At 40.6% G+C, this 21163-nt stretch overlaps 2 protein-coding genes across 2 annotated transcripts; both read left to right on the forward strand.

The window, feature by feature from the left end:
• Window positions 1–6623: 6623 nt before the first annotated feature.
• On the forward strand, window positions 6624–12046 carry tlr3 (toll-like receptor 3). The gene is made up of 5 exons (XM_054604542.1): window positions 6624–6747; window positions 7720–8166; window positions 8299–8493; window positions 8639–10479; window positions 10632–12046. Exons 2-5 carry the CDS (start codon window positions 7732–7734, stop codon window positions 10861–10863), a joined length of 2703 nt encoding a protein of 900 aa, XP_054460517.1. The 5' UTR covers window positions 6624–6747; window positions 7720–7731; the 3' UTR covers window positions 10864–12046.
• Window positions 12047–12795: 749 nt separating this feature from the next.
• Window positions 12796–20549, forward strand: LOC129095682 (cytochrome P450 4V2). The gene is made up of 11 exons (XM_054604222.1): window positions 12796–13046; window positions 13160–13272; window positions 13925–14010; window positions 15248–15438; window positions 15933–16002; window positions 16113–16239; window positions 16341–16514; window positions 17060–17162; window positions 18403–18537; window positions 19539–19718; window positions 19826–20549. The coding sequence occupies exons 1-11, from the start codon at window positions 12854–12856 to the stop codon at window positions 19993–19995; spliced, it is 1542 nt and encodes a 513-aa protein (XP_054460197.1). The 5' UTR covers window positions 12796–12853; the 3' UTR covers window positions 19996–20549.
• The last annotated feature ends 614 nt before the right edge of the window (window positions 20550–21163 follow it).

Below are 21163 nucleotides of genomic sequence, written 5' to 3' on the forward strand. Positions count from 1 at the left end.
GTGTTAGAAGGGTGTAATCTCCCTCTGAATAGCCCACTTGTTTCACGGCCCTCAGCACATGGTCTCTCAGTGGCAGCTCTTCACACAAGATGTCTCTGCAAAACAGGGTGACAGCGCTGAAGGCACTGTCTGTAAACTGCATGCCCAAATTAGATCTCATCCCAAAGCCCTAGGAAGAGGTTTGGGAGAAACCAAAATTGAGTAAACATGTTGATGACAATGCGCTCTCTCTCAATGATTCAGATAGAAACCGAAATATTGCACATACACACCCAAAGACCAATATGTGCAATATGTGGGATTCAGAGCATTAATGCAGCAGCAATGAACTATTTGCTACGTAAAGATAGGAGTAATCTCTACCTAAGCAGAGAGTAAAGACACTCTCCGTCATAGTGTGAGTGTAATCCGCCACTCTGCACGGCCTCATATGGCGGTTAAAGCTTGTCCCGTAAGCGTAGCACCCACTCTCCAGTTACCCCTCAGGTAAACACTGTTAGCGCAGCACTTTTGCCATCGTTTGCACTATTAGCACTGTTAGCACCATTAGCTGCAAGCAACCGGTCGTCGCCTTGATGAGCACCAGGGCAATAGAAATGCACCTTATCTTGTATATAACACTTTTAAAGTATGGTTAGCAACTATAGCTAACGAACGTAGTTGGTGGAGACCAAAACAGAGCTAAAAAGAGAGGGAATATTGGACTAATATTTGCTGATTGTCCAGAAATGCTACTCTGTATCTCTTGTGTAAATAGTCAACTGTTTGCTAACATATCAGCCATATAAACTTTATAAAATGATACTTTGTTAATGTTGTGTTTACAGCTTGTTTCTGCTGCCCCCAAGTGGCCTTAAATCCTTATGGAGGTTTACATCTGGGTCCTGTATGTGCCAACAGACGATATACATGTCATGTAGTACATCTCAACAAAGAGGTTAAGTGCTGAAACAGTTGATACGTCTAATATGGTGGTCATATCTTCATGGGAAGATTTCACTGTCCCTCTCTGTGTCACATAATGGTAAAAATAGACATGTTATTTCTTTTAACTATTGCTAAAAGAGACAGGGGAATTGTAAAGCTTCTCTAGGGCCTATACTGGTTTATCCAATTGAACAACTGCAAAGACTTATAGCCCCAATAAGGTTTTCACTGTATCTGCCATATTTCCAGCCACACTCCCCACACACTGAATTGTCTCTCCCTTGCATTTTGCAGAGCTGCACTGCAGAGAGTTAACAGCACAGTATAGTAGATCCACGCTGCTGATTCCAGTTCAGTATTGATGTCCTGTCACCCCCCTGGGGACCACTTATAGTGAGAAGAGACCCCGAGTCAGCACTTTGTGAGCACTAGCCAGTGATGAGAAGAACATACCATCAGCTAATGCTCAAATAAAAAAAAGAACACAATGATGTCTCGATAATTACACGACAGTTGCAGCTGACAGTGTACGTTTTCACTGAAGTGATGATATTCTATAATAAATGCTACATCTGTTAACAGTAAAATATCAGTGAATGCTCATTATCCTGACTCTTACACAACTGTCATCTTGTGTGCCGTGTGAATACATAGTGGAGTCATCCACGTAATGTGTGTGTTCATGTCCTTAACAAAGGACTAAATCTGATAAGGAACACCAAGAGTGATACATCAATATTCCGTTCTGTTCTGTATTCTCTCCAGCATTTGATTCAAATTAAAATGCATGTTTTCCCCCTCCCTTCCTCTGAGGTGTAATAACCACACAAGCTGTGTGTCATAGCTGACACTAGTAGCAGAGCTGGGCGTCTGACCTCCAAACATCATTTGTCAGCAGACTGGGGAGGGAGAGATATACTGCAGTGTCTTTTTTATTTCTGCAGAGGGCAGAGAGAACATACTACAACATGGATGCTATACTGCCTGCACCGCTCCTTTTATGTACATTACCTTTTTACCCCTCTTCAACATCTAAAATCTCTTCATCTACCATACTCTATTTTCTCTGTTTGAAGAGGAATCAGGGCATTTAAACACCCTCTTACTCAAATAAGAAGGGGTTTAAATACACAGGCAAGCCAATAAGACTTAAATTACTACTGCTTCTCTAATTTTTTCAGTTTATTTTATTTCATTTCACTTGAGCTGCTCATATACAGCAGATGCCCATTACGTCAGACAATTTCAATGCACTGCTGCAAATCAACATTACCATCCATGAGGTTTATGGGGTTAATACACTCATAAACTCACAGGCACACAATATGAGAGTGTTTTATGAGTGTGTAGTGAGGATGTGAGTTGATAATGACATTACTGTGTGAGGTTGTGCGCAGGGTTACATAACCGTTTATAACATCCACCATGTATAGCACCATGTATAAGAGCCAAGAGGGCAAACTCACCTTTGGTTTCGAGGCATTCCAACACTCCAGAGATTCAGTCTGCAAATGAGGGCAGAGGAGATTTACCCAGAGCCGGTAAGATGAAGAATGCGGCACACACACACAAACACACACACTCCCATTGATGGAGCCGCTGCCTCCACCAGTTATCCCTCTTGCATGAGTGCATTCAGTCACACGTACGCATGACACACACACTAACCACTCTTAGGCTTAGGTGAAACATGTGCAGCAATGCCTGTCACTCAGTCCACGCTACAGTAGAGGGGGAGTTCCTTACTTTTAATCCTTCCTTTTGGTGCCAAGTTGTGTTTCTCCTGAGAGAATCTGATGTGCATCTAATTCCTGTCAGCTTTCATGACTGTATTTGCCCTCCTTCCCTTACTGAGCTGTTGAAAGTGCACACAATTTAGCCAGTTTTTGAAGCAGATCGCGTTGCAATGTTTTGCTCTGGTTCTCATCACGGCCTTTTTCTATCTCTGTTTGCTCTCTGTTTGTTTTTATAGCTGTGTTTCTTGCAGAAAAAACCTGAGTCATATGTCTCTTTCGAATTACTAACTTGACCACCACCACCACCACCACAGGGCTAGCTCTCTCCACTTTTCCAGGTCTTCAGCAATCCAGCCATTGGCACAAAGCCCTGTAAGCTGCCTCGGCTTAACACCAGGCTAAACCAATCAGGTGGCCCGAGGTCTATCCCGGGACAGACCTGCTCTATTAATCTGAGGAGAGAATGAAGAGGAAACGAGTGGGGATAGAGAGGTGTGTGCAGGTCTGCGTCTGTGTGACTATGGAAGATGAATGGAGAACTCCTTTTCTTGGGGCAATGTACAGTTTCCTGAATTGCATATCGAACAATCACCAACAAAGATATGGAACATAACTGTATTCATCCACCGTATTAATCCAGTGACATGAGAGAGAAAATGTGCTTAAATTAAAGGCCACAGGGTCAGTGTCCTCCCTCCATAAATCTCCACATAATCAATAATCTATTAGAAAACAGAGTCTGCAGGGGTAAACAGAGAAATAAGATTACATGTTACGTCAAAAGAGGAGTTAAGACATTAAACAAAGGTTATCAGTCTTTTTTAAATAGGCACATCTTAGAGATATGATGCAGGACATTCTATGACATGTACAATCCAGAAAAACGTTCACAAATATTATATATTGATATATTATAGCATCCAGCATGATTTAATGAGTGTTAGATTTTGGTCATTTAGAAGGAAAGTCTAAGCAGTGTCTAAGGTGAAGGGATGAAGAAAAATAAAAAGGGCACCAGCTGCATGCAGAAAGTTTTCTAGCATGTAGGTCAGCCCATATGGCACTGCATCAAGATTTCTCCATTTAAGGACACCCATTAGTGCACTGCATCTCATTTATTTCTACGGGAGGGCACTTTATCATGTTTTATCTACTTTATCAGCTTTAGGGGCTTCAAAGACGGCAATTTGCTCGAACATTGGAACATGGGGGCACCAAGGTGGGCGGTTGCAAACCCCCTTGAAGAATAAATGTAACACTCTCAGTGGTCCGCAAAGAAAAAATGGGGGATCACCAAAAGGCTTTACAATTCATCCTCTGGAGGGCGTGAATGACTCTACCAGATTTCATGGCAATCAATCCAATTGTTTTGGAGATATTTCTGTCTGGACTAAATTGGAGGACAGACAGAGCGGCTCTGCCATTCCTTAAATCATTCTGCTAGCTTTAAAGAGGCTTTAACAACCGCAAAGATAGAATGATCCTGTTTACAGTATGTGATATGGTGGGAACAATTCATTTTTTTTTTAAAAACGCTAGAAATATAGACGTACTATAAGATATTGGTAAAATAAATAACTGATTTGACCTGCACTTCAACACAGTGTGGCTTTGAACGGTGCCAGTGCTGGTTTGGATTAATGGCATTCTTGGGACTGATGGGATGTGTGCTCTGTTGCGCGACAGCTGATGTAGAGCTCATTTACACCCTATGGTTCACAGTGGCTGTTGGTATGATATGATTAAAGAATGTAAAATGACACTGATGATATCCCAGAGAAAGATATGCTCAGTGAAGGAACTTTTAACAGGATATTAAAGCAATTATGTAAAAAAAAACAAGTATTTCTGTTTGAAGTGAAATTCCCTTCAACTGAAAAGGCAGCCTGAAGGTCAATAAATTAGTTTCAGTCCATTTACTTGCAATGTATTTCTTAGGGGAAATAGGTGCTAAATGCAATATTCAGAGCACATCTATTGCCTTTGAATAATTATTGTGCCTCTCACAGTTGAGTCTGGCCATAGTGTTCTTTAGAACTGTTGTGCATTTCCAAATAAAGTAAGAATCCCCAAAAAGTCACATGAAATGCCAAATCCCATGCACAAATACCTTGAACAATGTATTAGCCACGCTGCAACAGAGCAAAAAAAAGGCAGAGAAGCTTGTTGCAAGTGAGCAACAACTTATCAACTCATATGCTACGTTACGTATACAGTATCAAAAAAGTGTATCTCTTTTATATATTTTGTAACAAAACCTGAAATGTATGAAACATTCTGTTCAAGGAAGAAGCACAATGAATGGCCTACAGTATCTGATACAGAGATGTTGAGCATTCCAACAAAAGTATTTTACTGCCCCCTAGTGGTGACCTTAACCACGTTGTTTTTTTTGTCCAGTTTATCTCTTAAGTTTCACTTTCCGTGATGTTCTGACTAGAATGATTTCTGTTTCCTGGACTTGAAAGTTGGCCCAAAGGAGTGAGTGAAAGTGACAACGCCCACCCCTGACTCAGAACTATTAAAATGCCCTAGAGACTGTGTTGGTGCTGGGCAGCTGTCAGGTTTATTTTTTGTGTGTGTGTGAGTAGGCATACTCAGCAAACCTACTCTTGGTGCATAAAGCTTATAAATGTGTTTGTAAAGCATATTTTTCTAAAACAAGTTCTATTAATTACATTTTTACAATAGGTTATGAATTTTGAAGGCAGTGTGTCTGCCCCAGGGTAATTTGTGATAAATAATCCATGATTGTAGGAATAACATGCACAACAGGGAAAAAGTAACACAAATAAATAAATAAAAAATATTCTTTAAAGCTGTAATAAAGTAAACTGATCTTCAATAAGTGTAGTAGTTCTACACCCCTACTCTGCTAACAGAGTCTCTTCTCAGTTCTGCATTTTAACAGATGTATTTTAGGGAACCAGATGAATGAATCCCTCACTTCCACTTGGTAGAATTATATATTTTCTTAACTATATTGTAGATTGTGGGCAGCAGCATGTTCTTAGAATGAAAAACGTGGATTTATTGTTCCCACTTTCACATTTTGAGGGTACAATTTCTCATACTCAGCTCCCTACGTGACTTTAATACATTTGTGCATTATATGTCAGTGGACTACACTATTAAAGTGATGCCATAGCTGCAACTGAATAAGGTATCTGCTAAGTGTTGGATTCTAACAACCTTATACAAATAATGAGTCATTGCAGAAACAGAGGAGGACTCATTTAAGCTATCTGAATTCAGATCCTGCTCTGGCCTGTCATAGCAAGACTGGTCCAACCTGTCTTCTCACACAGTCACAGAAGAGGATAGGGGCAGAGCACAGTCACTGTCTGTTTCCACAATACCGGTAAATAGATTATAGAACAGCACAGACATACACAACAATGACGGAGAAGCGTCCCCTAGGCAGATTTATATGTTATTTCATATATTATGTCAAAGTTATCAGAGACTTTAAAGCTATGAAATAACACTATTTACAGCAAACTTGCAGCCGGTTTTTCCACTCCTCAACATTCATTGCCTTGCACGTCTACTCTTAAATTCGTCCCATTCGTCTTCACCAGGTAAATTCATAAATGTCTTCTCATAATGACACGACCGTTTACTAATAGATTTATGTCTTACTCTGCCATAAGCACATACAATATTTAGTATTTTAAAAGGCAATTTGAACAATTTAGCCGGTCTACACCACGCCTCACCAGCACATTGCTGATGTTTAGACACATATTGGGTCTATATTGCATCACACACTACGGAAGTTTAATAATCGTAAATAGTCTGGATCCCGTCTAGTTTGTGGGAAGTGAGAATGAATTTCGTTCAACTTCCCAATATTTCTGCTTTTCCTCGTGCATGAAACAGTTAAATTGTACAGTGGATCAAGGCAATGTGGAAGTGAAACCGGAGCGGCTGCTGCCTCATTTCCGTGTTGTCTGCCTCTGTGGCTGCAGAGTGCGAGCAGCCTCACACACAAGCTCCTACTGAGCCTCTTTAACGTGGAGCTGGAAGAGAATGCTTTCTGTTTCAAGTCCATGAAGTCTGATATGTAAAAAGGCAAAATCTGGTAAGAACTCTGCTGGTTTTACATCTGAAATATGAGTCAGACTTACAGTGCTGTGATCATCATGCAGTCCTGGTAATATTCATACATGTGTACTGTGATAGTAATAGTAATATAGCCAATGTCTTATTCCTCAATATGGAGTCAGTATGTTTATTTTAACAATAGATCAGATGAATGATGAGAAAGATGTTGCTCATATTGTGATGAACAGCGATTCATCACCCGATCAAACTCAGTTCCTCTCTCCACAAGTGTTTTTTTTGCATCTTTAAGCACATTTTTTGGTGGGTTTTACTGCCCACAACTTTCCTGTTTTGAGTCACTCTCAGTAGCGGCAGGCATGTTGTTTACAATTCTCTTAAAAACCCATTGTGCATTAACTGCTCGGCACTGAAAAGAAGACAGACAAAACTAGTAACTAACTGCTGCATATAGTGACGAGACGTTAGCAGCTAAAGAACAGGATATTTCTCTCAAAACAGAGCTAAAAGAGAAAAAATAAATATACTCAGCCTGTCACAGCCTGTTACTGCTATTTAAACACACACACATACACCGTGCATACACACACACGCACAGCAAATATTTTTTTACATGCATATGAACAACAATAAATAACCATGTGGGCCAAATTTAACCCAGTGAGCTGACGGAGGGGTTGACTGCAGAGAGAAGAGGAGGGGCAAAGGCCGCTCACATGGTCACAGTCTGTTACTGCTATTTAAACACACACACATACACTGTGCATACACACACACACAGCAAAAAAAAAAAGATGGCAGTTTTGCTCAGCAGTTACTCGATACCTTTACTTGGAACCAGCATCTTCATTGCCGCTCTGACCTACCTCACCTACAGGCTGGGATTTCCTATATCTTCTTGTTGTGCTGCCCCAAAATTGCCCCAAAAACCCAACTATTTATGTAGTTCTAAGGCTTATGCAGATTTGAATCTATCTCTCGTTTTTGAAAGGTCTTTGAAACGATGCATGCCCCACGTTCCCTTCTCCTCCTGGCGGTGATCATCTTGCACCATTGCGTGGCCTCCCAGAAGAGGACCTCCTGCAATGTGCAAGACGGCAGAGCTGACTGCAGCCACCTCAGCCTCACTGTGGTCCCTCCGGACCTTCCCGGGAGCATCACCAGCCTGGACATGTCTCACAACAGGCTGAGGAAGATTCCCCCCGCGTCTCTCGCCCCTTACCCGGGCATCCTCCACCTCGACATCAGCTACAACAGTATCACCATGCTGGACCAGGGTTTGTGCCAGACCCTGCCTCTGCTGCGGACATTGAACATGGAACACAATCAAGTGTATGTGCTGAAGAAGCAGGACATGAGCCATTGCACCAATCTAACAGGGTTGATTTTGGCTAGTAATAAGCTAAATCTGCAAGGGGAGCCCTTCTCTGCACTACAGGTACAGTTACACTGATGAGCTGGGTCAGAAATAGACGGAGTAACAGCTGGCTCATTTTCCTCAACAGTTGCTTGATATGCCTCTCATGCATTGCGTCTCATTTGTTTTTGTTCTCTGTTTTATTGTTCACAGAGCCTGAGAGTTCTTGATGTGTCCCAAAATAAACTGCAGTCGGCCAAGCTTGGCTCTCAGCCCCAGCTGCCCAACCTCTTCAGCCTCAATCTGGGATTCAATAACATCACTACTCTGAGTAAAGATGACTTCTTGTTTCTCAGCCATTCGTCCTCTCTGCAATTCCTCAACATGTCATCCGTGACTCTTAAAACGGTAGGAAACTTACCTAGAAATGGGAAATGAAATGGTGGAACCAGTGTTAGAAAGTAGTCATTGAAGCACTTGCTCTCACTTGTCTATTTTGTTTCCCGTTTTTTTTTGTCTCACTTCAAGACCTCTATGTTCTGTTTTGTTGCAGTTGGAGCTTGGTTGCTTTGAGCCCATTTCAGGCCTACGTACTGTGATCATGGATGGAAGTAATATGGGCACGCTGGTTTCCAAACTCTGCTTCGAGTTGTCAGTGACGGCCATCGATGTTTTGTCCCTTCGGAAGACAAATCTGATCACGCTCACAAACAGAGCCTTTGAAGGGCTGCAGAAAACGAATCTAACCTTCCTGGATCTGTCCCATAACAAAATGGGCAAAATGGAAGATGGCGCATTCCAGTGGCTGTCTAGACTTCAGACTCTAATTTTGACAGACAACAACTTCAAGCACCTGACCAAGGACACATTTCAGGGGCTCAAAAGTTTGAAAAAACTCAATTTGACAAACGCTCTTGTGAAAAGTCAAAGCATTATTGATGATTTCTCCTTCCAACCATTGAGTGGCCTGGAGAGTTTGATTATGCAGAAGACTGGTGCGCAACAATTAACAGAGAACACATTTACGGGCTTGACAAGTCTCCAAGAACTCGATTTGAGCTGGAGTAGTTACATCTCGCTCAGAACCATCACCAATAAGACGTTTGTTTCACTTGCGGGAACGCCTCTCAGAAAGCTAAATCTAACAGGAACCTCTATAACACAGATTAATCCTCAAAGCTTCTCCTCTTTGGGGAACCTCACCACTCTTCTTCTAGACTTCAACTTTATCAAGCAAACTCTCACTGGCAAAGAGTTTGAAGGCCTGGGCCAAATCAAAGAGATCCACATGACCAATAACCGCCAGACAATCGATCTAATCTCTACGTCCTTCGTGAGTGTGACCAGTCTGAGGGTCCTGACGTTGGGAAGAAGTCTCACAGTCGAAGCGGTGAACAAGGATCCCTCTCCGTTCAGTCCCCTGCTCAACCTCACCGTCCTGGACCTCAGCAACAACAACATTGCCAACATCAGAGAGAATATGCTGGAGGGGCTCGTGAACCTGAAAGTGCTGAAGCTCCAGCACAATAACTTTGCCCGCTTGTGGAAGAGCGCCAACCTAGGTGGGCCAGTGTTGTTCCTCAAAGACACAGTGAGGTTGACGACCTTACAGATGGATAGTAACGGGCTGGATGAGATCCCAGCAGAGGCTCTGAGAGGGTTGAGTAACCTCAGTGAAATCAGCTTGGCCAACAACCTCCTTAATCACCTTAAGGACTCCATTTTTGATGATCTGAACTCACTGCAGGTTTTAAATTTGCAGAAGAATCTGATCACAGCTGTGAGGCCCAAAGTGTTCAAAGCTCCTATGAGAAACCTCCGCCTGCTTCTCATGGACAGAAATCCTTTTGACTGCACCTGTGAGAGCATTCTGTGGTTTGTGACGTGGTTGAACGTCACAAATGCGACAAGCGTTCCAGGTCTCCGGGACCAGTATTTGTGCAATACCCCGCTAGCTTACTTTAAGCGCGCTATCATGGACTTTGACCCCCTCTCCTGCAAAGATATGACCCCATTTCAGACTCTTTACATTCTGAGCAGCACTATGGTCATCATGCTGACAGTCACTGCGCTTCTGGTGCGGTTCCAAGGCTGGAGGATCCAGTTTTATTGGAACATATTGATCAATCGCACATTAGGGTTCAGCAACGCCAAAGTTGAAGAGGGCAGGGAATTCGAGTACGATGCGTACGTCATACACGCGGAGAAGGACGGTAGCTGGGTGGAGAGGAGGATGGTGCCCTTGGAGAATGACATGTGCAAGTTTTGTTTGCAGGATCGAGATTCGGTCCCCGGCATGCCAGTGCTTGAATCCATCATGGATAATATGAGAAAGTCCAGAAAAATCTTGTTTGTCGTCACTGAAAGTCTTCTCAGAGATCCCTGGGTTAGGAGGTAAATCAAACTCACGCTGCTTGATTTAAACATTAAAATCAAATTATGGAATTTAGATTTTTTTTGATGTGTAGTGTATTTTGTCTGGGTTGCATATGAAGTTCTCACAGTTGTCTTTTTGCCTCCCTGCCCTTGTCTCTATCCTTATCCAGATTTAAAGCCTATCATGCACTTTACCAGGTCATTGAAGCCAGCAGGGACTCTGTGGTTCTGGTCTTTCTGCAGGACGTCCACGACTACAAGTTGTCGAGCTCACTGTTCCTCCGTAGGGGAATGTTGCGTTCATGCTGCGTCCTGGACTGGCCCGTCCATAAGGAGAGGGTGCCGGCCTTTCACCAGAAGCTCCTCATAGCTCTTGGCATGACTAATCGATTGCAGGACTGAATGTGTTTCATTTGTAGTTTTAGTGGCCAATTGTCCAAAAAATCCTAAAACAAACTTTACTCAAAGGGCCACTGACGCACCATGGGTTTGTGGTTTACGCAGGCAAAAGAGGTTATTGTCCATACAGAATTCCGTGTTGCTGATAATTTATTTGGTCAAACAAAGAAGGTAAACAAACAAAAGAACAAAGGTAATCCTGTTGCAAAAAAACAAAAACATAGGCCCACCCCAGTGCATGCTGGTCCTATACCTGCCTATATAATCGCAGGTGCCCTCAATGTTACCCAATTCAAAACAAATTACCAATCCCAAAACTAAGTATACTAAACAACAACAAAACTATTATTAAAACTAAACGAATGACCATCAATAGAAAATCTTAATATATCAAACAATCTAACCTAAATAACAATATTACAATATTACTTATGCATAAAATAACTAAATACTAACATCAAATAAATAGCCCCTACAGTAGTAATTGAAAATTCACTCTGCTATAATATTTACCAATGTATGTACAAATAATTGCAACTGATTGCGGATTGTTTTACCATCAGTGTGAATATTGTGCTTACTGTAAATATGCACTCAGTCTTACTGTATTTACATTGCATTGCAGCTTAACCTAAACATTTTTTAATTAAATGGTAACGGGCCTAAGGTGGTGTTGTATATGTGCGCCTGCATACACAGCACATTTACTCACACAGTTACTATGGCTTTTTGGGTGTTTTTATTGTATTTTTATTGTATTCCTGTTCAAGTACTGTAATGTAGAAAAATCATCATGTTCTCCAATGTTTTAAACAAGGTCCAGCTGAATAGTTACATTTTGACAATCCTAATTAAGTGATTTATATTATACATTTTGCAATGTACATTGTAACATATCAAGAATAAAAAAATATTTCAAGTGCAGTTTTAATGATTTTATCTCTAAATCGCTGAAAAGTTGGCCTTTACATTGAAAAGTCTAACCCTTAACTAATTTACTAAGTCTTTTCCACAATGCCAGAGAGAGAGTTATGGGGGAGGTAGCTGATGTGTTTATTTGTTATTTTGTTGGCCTAACAGTTGTCAAATTGAAATACATTGTGTGCAAAAATACTGAATACTTTTCAGAATTGGAACTCTCGCCAGGTTGCCAAAATGTCCAGATTCATAAGAAATAAATACTACATGACCTCCGTGTCCTCATGCTAGCTACAGCCTCGATGCTCAGTCTCTGTTGAGATTTTGTCACAGAAATGTTAATTCAACAGATTCATTTAAAAAGGAACCATAAACTACATTGCCTCAAAAATCACAAATAATATGGGTTAAAATGACTTAACAAAATATAATATACACTTTTGGAAGAAAATATATATTTTTAAAGTATTAAATAAAACACAAACATACAGAATTAAAAACAAACAATACAAACAATAACTCAATAATTTAGAATGTATTAACAGATACATTAATAGTATTAAATAATGAAACTTAACTGTAAAATCTAGTAAATGTTCATTCAATTCTCATATAAACCAAGATCCAAAGGCCTCTGTAAAGACTAAATTATCATAAAAGATAACTGGCACATGGATAAGTCTGTTATTTATTAATCAATCAGGCTTTACATGACATGAAGAGAGAATAAATATGGCAGAGGTCCTGACCGGTCAGATACCGTTAATAATTAACTTCTTTATTATATCTTTTGTGCCAACATTTACCATCTATATCTGTTTTTTCTCTTCACATTTTATACTCATGTTGATCTATATCCTATCTCCCATGTTCAATATCTCCAAATAATTTTTTACATGCATATGAACAACAATAAATAACCATGTGGGCCAAATTTAACCCAGTGAGCTGACGGAGGGGTTGACTGCAGAGAGAAGAGGAGGGGCAAAGGCCGCTCACACGGTCACAGTCTGTTACTGCTCTTTAAACACACACACATACACTGTGCATACACACACACACAGCAAAAAAAAAGATGGCAGTTTTGCTCAGCAGTTACTCGATACCTTTACTTGGAACCAGCATCTTCATTGCCGCTCTGACCTACCTCACCTACAGGCTGCTCAGCGATTACCTGCACAAATGGTTTGTTATGAAGCCCATTCCGGAGGCGGAAGGAACGTATCCCTTCATAGGAAATGCACTGCAGTTCAAAACCAATGCAGGTGGTAAGAGAGCTATCAACATGCTGCTGCAGGAGACAGTAACTGATGGAGTAATCGCCCACTTAATGATGTATAAATACTGTATATGCAGATTTTCTTTTCTTCTTTTGTTTCAGATTTCTTCCGTCAAATTGAGGATTTTACCCGTGAGTTCAGGGATGCACCGCTATTTAAACTCTGGGTTGGACCAGTCCCATTTGTGGTTCTGTATCATGCTGAAAATGTTGAGGTACAGCGACTGACAACTGCACATTTACACCAATTATGTCAACAGCAGGTGTAACTGCTATGTCCACATGCCTTATCTTGTAAATATTTAACCTCAGGAACTGAATAGGAGTAAAAAGTGTCTCATTTCCAACCACATTCAGTGAGATGTAAAGCAATCACAGTCAGTGTGTTTGCACAGATATAACTAGAGCACTAACTTATGAAGAAAAAGGCTGTTGTTGCATTTTCACACACTACAGCCATGGGTGCAGACAACTGGCCCCTGGGCAGATACATGCAAGAGGCCCCAGGTTTTGCATCTCTTTGTGGTCATTTTGTTTCTCTTTTGGTCATATTGGGTTTCATTATGTTTCTTTTTGTAGATATTTTGTCTCTTTGTAGTCTTTTCATGTTTCTTTGGGGTCATTTTAAATCCCTTTGTGGTTGTTATGTGTCTCTTCAAGGGGATTTTTGTTGTTGTTGCTGCAAGTACAGGCTATAGGGGGGCCCTGACCCTTTGGGCCCCTTTGCTGTTCAGTAATCCATCCATGACAGCAACCACTGTGACTGCTACATAACTGCTATTGCTCAACATTCCAGCTATCTATTGCTTTTTGCTTGCCCTTTTTCTTGCTTTTAAAAAAAATGTATTTCTTAATTGTCGTTTGTAGACGATTCTGACCAACGCTGTCCACATGGAAAAGGCCTATGCATACAACTTCCTCCACCCGTGGCTTGGAACTGGCCTTCTTACAAGGTATTGACTTGTGGAGCTTTAAAAGCTTGTCAGGGAAGATCAAAATATTCAGGATCCTGCATTAAAGAAAAGAAAAACACAGTCCACTGTAGGTTTGAAATGAACATCAACATTATAATGACATAACTTAATAAAAATAATAAGACCCATAGATATGTCCCAGATGCATACTGAAGACTAAGTCTGAGCCTGTTTGTGTTCACATTGGAGAAAAACAATTGTGTGTATACTTGCAGCCAGAAGGTGGTGCTATAGACATATATAAGTGTAAAAAGTGAATTGCATGGTGATTTGTCACTAGTTTTTTAACCCTCCTGTCGTGTTCGTTTCTCCCCCCTTACTTTAGTGTTCCCGGTCAAATTTGACCGGTCTGTTTTAACTGCTCTTACATCATCACCAAATCTTATTTAACACCTTTTTAAGCTGTAAACAATGTCTCAGACTAGTGGTTTACATGAATAACTGTAATAACTTTCAAGACACTGAAAATGTATCGCTAAATTAACATTTATTGTAAAAAATCAAAATCAAAACAGAGACCAAATTCACAGAACATCAGAACATCAACATGAATAGTCATCTGTGTGTGTGTGTGTGTGTGTGTGTGTGTGTGTGTGTGTGTGTGTGTGTGTGTGTGTGTGTGTGTATGGGAGGGGGGCGGGGTTGTGGGTGTGCAGGGGCTGTTTTCCATCTGATGAATGTACATAATCTAGTGTTTCCCATTCAAAACAATGCTATAATACTATAATGTATTCTCTTGTGATCATGAATTCCCAAAGCAAATTTCAATTTAATCTGTTTTCAAGATTCTGTTATAAACTCGACTAAGGCTTGTAACAAGAGTCGAAATTAAGTAATTTAATTAGTAGGAAAAATAAGACGGGGTGACGAGACATGGAAGGAGTCAGTGGTGTAATGATGTATGGATGAGTGAAAGCATGAGTGTAAACTTTAAAGAAACTACAAAGATGTGGAGGCCATGAGGAGATGTTGAGGCTGCCCAGTAAGACTGAGCTTAGGCTGCTGGGAGAGCTGCCCTGTTTGTGCCCTTTGCCACTCCAACCAAGTTGTACCAAAATGTCAAAGGTCAAATCCGGATCTGATTACTGAAATTAGAATTGATGATGACCATGTTTGGTAAAGTTAAAGTTTTCATCTCTGTTTCTTTTGTCATTTGTTTTTAAGAATTTGTCCCTTGTGTACTTTCTCCTCCTTAAGTTCTCTTTGTTGTCTTCAGCACTGGGAACAAGTGGCGTCAGCGTCGGAAGATGTTAACCCCCACCTTCCACTTCTCCATCCTGACGGACTTCTTGGAGGTGATGAACGAGCAGGCAGCCATCCTGGTGGAGAAGCTGGAGAAGAAGGCGGGGAAGGGTGAATTTGACTGCTTCAGTCACATAACCCTGTGTGCCCTGGACATTATCTGTGGTGAGAGAGTATATGTGCAGTGAATGTGAAAGTGTGCAGGTATAAATGAACCTTTTATCCCTGTTTGCACATAATAAATGCTTAGAATGGTCTAAATCAGTGGTTCTCAAATGGGGGTACGTGTACCCCTGGGGGTACGTGAAGGCACTCCAGGGGGTACGTGATTTTAAAAATATATATTTAAAACTAGCATCCATTCAAAAATCCTTTCAAAATAGTTATTTGATAAATATTCAATAAAATAGAAGTGTAAGTTCATGAACTGAATTCAATGCCACAATGCAATTTTCAGTGTTGACAGTTTAATAAATCAGACACTGATGGCAGAGCGCTGTGTATTACATCTTTTTTTCAACCAAAAATGCTTTGCGATGGTTAGGGGGTACTTGGCTGAAAAAATATTTCACAGGGGGTACATCACTGAAAAAAGGTTGAGAACCACTGGTCTAAATACAGCAAGAAAGATGTTCCAATAACAGTGGGTTTTCTTTCAGAAACTGCAATGGGAAAGAACATTTACGCCCAGAGTCATTCTGACTCAGAGTACGTTAAGAGCGTGTACAAGTGAGTTATTTCAACTTTCTTTTCCATCAAACAAAGAGACGATAATAAGGGAATATTTATATGATTAACTGCTTCATATTTCTGTCTTCTATCTTACTTTTTGTCCTTAGAATGAGTGACATCGTGAGCCGCAGACAGAGGACACCATGGTTTTGGCCTGACTTTGTGTACAACTACTTTGGTGAGGGACGGGAGCACGACAAGACGCTCAAGGTCCTGCACTCCTTTACATACAAAGTGAGTAATGGAGCCATTGGTTTGAAAATAAGTGGACGTTAACATTAAAATGAAGCAGAATCCACATTCAGCCTCAACATTGACCTACATTTCCGTTTCAGGTGATACAAGAAAGAGCGGAGAGCATTTCCAATACGGATTCGGACAGCGACTCTAAAGAGGGCAAAAAGAAAAGACAAGCATTTCTGGACATGCTCCTGAAGACCACTTATGAGGATGGAAAGAGAATGAGCCACCAGGACATTCAGGAGGAAGTGGACACCTTTATGTTTAGGGTTGGTGGTTAGAAATACAACTCACATTATCATCTCTGCCAGGCGTGGTGATCCATTAAAGCTTTCACGATACGATATGAATAAATCCCAGTTTTTGTAATCTTCGCTGACATCTTGACTCTAAGGAAGCCTGGTTTTGACAATTGAGTGAGATTGAAGTCTTTTTTGTTTGGCAAAGATCTGCTAAGTACACTTTTCTAGTTAATTTTTTTCTCCTCGAACATTACTCTGGTCACAGTTGCATGAATATATGACACACTAACACACTTTCATTAAATCCCTAAAATGATCTCACAAAAAAAAAATGCTTAAAATCTGTAACATTAAATCATAACTGTCTGTTTCCACATGTTTTGTGGCTAGAAATCCGACTCTGAATCAATGCTTATGTTGTTCCTTGTCTGCTGGATGGTGTTGTAAATAGGCAAACATTTGCACATTTACAATAATTAACCCCGCCCCCCAAAAAAAATCAATGAATGCAGCTTTAAAGTCGTTAAATAACGTGCTGTTTTTTCTGTATTTTAATGGCCCTCATCATGCAGGGACATGATACGACAGCAGCCTCCATGAACTGGTCCCTACATCTGCTGGGCTCCCATCCTGAGGCACACAGGAAAGTTCAAGAAGAGCTTCAGGAGGTGTTCGGTAACAGTAACATGCACTCTCCCCCATCACCCCACGCCTTCTCCCTTTCATGACATCATTTGTTTTCCCGCCCAAAGGCCTTTTGACTCATCTTTGTTCCGATTTGTTCTTTAAAAGCTCAAGGGGAGCTTATACTGGGATAATAGATGTGAAAGTCTTTGCCAAAATACTTAGAGAATAATTTAATTATTTTAACAGCTTTGTGGATTTACCACCATGCTTTTTTTTCCATGACGTGAGCTAGATGGACTTGAAATAAAAACACATGCTACGTTTACACAAGTTTGAGGATCTTATCTTCCTCCACTTAGTCCTCAAGCAAAGACACTTTTCATTTTGACCTACTCAACCTTTATTTAAAACTCCATCTATATTCGAATACCGACGGTTGGTCAGTGCCACTTGGCATGTGATACGGACGCACCGTGCTTTCAACGACCTACAATGTAAACCCACCCGCGTCATAAAACGATCAGAGAAACTGACGTATTATAAAGAGTGAGATAATCAACACAGGGTTACTGGGAGTGCAGGTGGATGGGCTCAACAAACACAGGACTTTTACCCAGGAGACCTCTGCTCGTGTGCTGTGCAAAACTAAAAGAAACAATGTTTACAGTTTGTTGCGTCGTCATGTGAGTCGTTAGAATTTGGTGGTGATGTGGGTCTAGTAAAAGTCAGCCACGCCCTTTTCCTGAAGTAGTTTTTTGTCGCCTGAACCCAACTTCCTGTGAAGACGGAAGTTTATTTTGAAAAGTGACTACTCGTGTAACAACTGGAAACAGACACACCGTCCCTGACAAGTAAAATACTACTTTAGAGGGGTATCTAGAGCATCAGTTCGAAAGCTTGAGGCCACTGACAGAGCGTCGGTATTCGAAGAGTTGGGAGTGATTTTTTAAAATAATAAACATTACTTTATCGAACCCAGTAGTAATGTTATCAATTTGTTCTATTAATAATTGTTGATTTATGGTCTAAAGTTAGGATTTTCTTTTTCAATGCACGCCCATTGAAATGATTGCGCTGAAGACAGTGCAGTACTATTACTAATATCTTATCTATGGAGGGAAAAGTGGGGTAAATGTCAAGGATATAAAAGAAGGAGAAAGTGCAACATCAGGAAACTTCAGTGCAATCTGATTAATAACCGTCTGATCCAAGACCTAGTATACACTTTGTTCTTTATCTGTATTTTGTTCTGAAGAGTTTAACATTGTTTCCTGTTTTATGTGCAAAGGTACATCCGACCGCCCCGCTAACACAGAGGACCTGAGGAAGCTCAAATACCTGGAGTGTGTGATCAAGGAGGCCCTGCGACTGTTTCCCTCTGTGCCTTTCTTTGCCCGCAGCATCGGTGAAGACTGCCACATCAGTGAGTTACAGATGAGTGATGACATTTGAATGAAACATTCATTTGCTGAGTTCAAGTCCCCCAGAGGCGGTGGTATTTCTTATTCTTAAGAAGCCATGGGAGGCCAGGCTTTCCTGTGTTATTTTCACTTGAAAAATAGGTTTGTTTGTCACATAGCATTTATTCTTTGGTGTTGTTGGAGCCGTCTCTTCCTCAGAGTTTCTTCAAGTTTATAAAACAAGGCCCTATGGATTGCAACATGTTGTATATATTCAGTTTGTTTGGTGAATGAGTGAATGGCACTTCATGGTAGATCACCCCTCGTCAATGGACAGCGACAAATCATAAATAGAAGACCCTCCTAATCAGTTAACAGAATATGAAACTCAGCAATATAAGACAATATAGGGCTCATCATTTTGACATTTAAATTCTAAAATCATAATTTGTATGCTGCACAGCTTTATTTTATTCTATCCTATTCATTGTGCTTAAGCTCTGCATTTCTGCACAAATGGAGATCAGGCTGTACTTATATTATTAGCATTTAACTTGTATCATACTGATCTGGTCTGATCTGTGTACTCTGCAAATGGAGATATAGCAGGGGACCTTTCACTCTTTGACTTAATTTTTTGAGGATAACCGTCTCACTTGCAATGGTGTAAATAACCAAGTAAACAGATCAGTAAAGAGAATTTCAACATGGCTCCGGCAGTCAGAAACCTGCTGGCCATTGGACTTTGTTTTGATGATTTCAACTTTTCCCAGATTTTAGCAAATAACAATGTGATTACGGTGTTAGTGTCCTTTATAAATGATGGCCAAAATCTACAAAAATAAGACCCAAATTGTGATAAACTTTTTCTGTATTAAACAGCTGTCATCTGTCTGTCCTGATTTCTAATGGCTTGAGCTGAGACAGTAAAATTAATTATGGTCTTAAGTCGAACAAAATGTGTGAAGCGATTTGTAAGGAAAGCAATTACAGTACAGTCATTACGTTTCTGTTGTAACTTCAGGTGGTTTCAAGGTGCCCAAAGGTGCCAACGCCATCATCATCACCTACGCTCTCCACCGTGACCCGCGATACTTCCCCGAGCCCGACGAGTTCAGGCCGGAGCGCTTCCTGCCCGAGAATACAGTGGGACGGCCTCCGTATGCGTACGTCCCCTTCTCCGCTGGACTCCGCAACTGCATAGGTAACACAGGTTTAATTTGTAGTCCACTGAACCTGTCTCCATGTGTTCTTCACTCAGAGAGACTCCAGATTAACTGCTGTGTTTGTTCCACAATAATCTTTCCACAGGTCAACGTTTTGCCCTCATGGAGGAAAAGGTTGTCTTGTCGTCCATTCTGCGTAACTTTGACATTGTGGCTTGTCAGAAACGTGAAGATTTACAGCCGGTAGGAGATCTCATCCTGCGACCAGAGAAGGGCATCTGGATCAAACTGGATAAGAGGAAAACCCAAACTTAATCAAATCAGCACCTGCTCCGCTTTATAGAAGCTTTTCACTAATTTCATCTTGTGCTCTCCATTCAAAGCACATCCTTTCCAATTATAATGGTGTAATGGCTTCTAAATACCCACTTGATGGGTCAGGGAGAATAGTGACATTGGTGTTTGATTTAAGAACTTTGTCATCATTATCAGGTCTCGAGATTTGACAGTTTGTTATTGTGATTCACTATTCTGGCACAACAACTATGCCCTTTTGTTTTGCCAAAAGAGCGTTAAAAATGAACTTTACAAATATGTTTTGCTATAAAAAGCTAAGAAATTATGGTGGGATTGAATGAAAATCTTAGCAGAGTATGTGTATTGCTTTTAGAAAGGTTCCTGTTTATTATAAGACACATTAGTGATAAATAACTGAATGAAATTTAGATGAATGGTGGTACTCAACTGGCAGTAACTGCCATCAATTTTCTAGGTTCCATGTTTTGAATATATACTGTGATGTACAACTATTTTGCTTTACTTTCATTTGTTTGTTAATACACACAATTCTTAATGAATCATGCTTGAAATGCTTAAAAAGTTTCATTTTTCAATTATACTTGTTGAAAGAGTGTGTGATAAAGGATGAATATGAGACTATACATATTTGTGGTATTAGGTGGTAATGAAAGTCTAAAACTTAAAAGTCAGTGGTGCGGAGCAGGACCTAATAACAAACACTTTAACATATGCATTACATTTACAAACACCACAAAGATAAGCCTTTCATTGAAGGAAGGAATGTGATGGTGAAGAAAACAATAATGTAAACCACCAGAGAGGGAAGGCGCAGCTAAAGCAACAGACTCGCTCAGGTTGCAATTTACCCCGTTGGCAATCTGGGGTCTCCTTTATCTAGTGCTCCAGTGTGATTCAGACGTCTTACACAGACTCAATACGCAATATAGTCAACAAGATATCAGGGATTCAAGCAAAGGCAATCACCACGGAAAATATCGTTTACAATGAGGCCACTCACACAACCATGAAACAGCTATGTCCTACTTTGCACCTTATGCACAGCAGGTATATCGCAATTCAGTCAAAGCAAACATAGGCCAGAGTTTGAAAGGTTATTCTGACCTTAAAAAAGAATGGACTTACTTTTTGACATATTTACCAAACCTGAGGTAAATGGACAGTA

This window comes from Anoplopoma fimbria, chromosome 9 (genome assembly GCF_027596085.1).
Source record: "Anoplopoma fimbria isolate UVic2021 breed Golden Eagle Sablefish chromosome 9, Afim_UVic_2022, whole genome shotgun sequence".
In the NCBI taxonomy this organism is placed as follows: Eukaryota; Metazoa; Chordata; class Actinopteri; order Perciformes; family Anoplopomatidae; genus Anoplopoma; species Anoplopoma fimbria.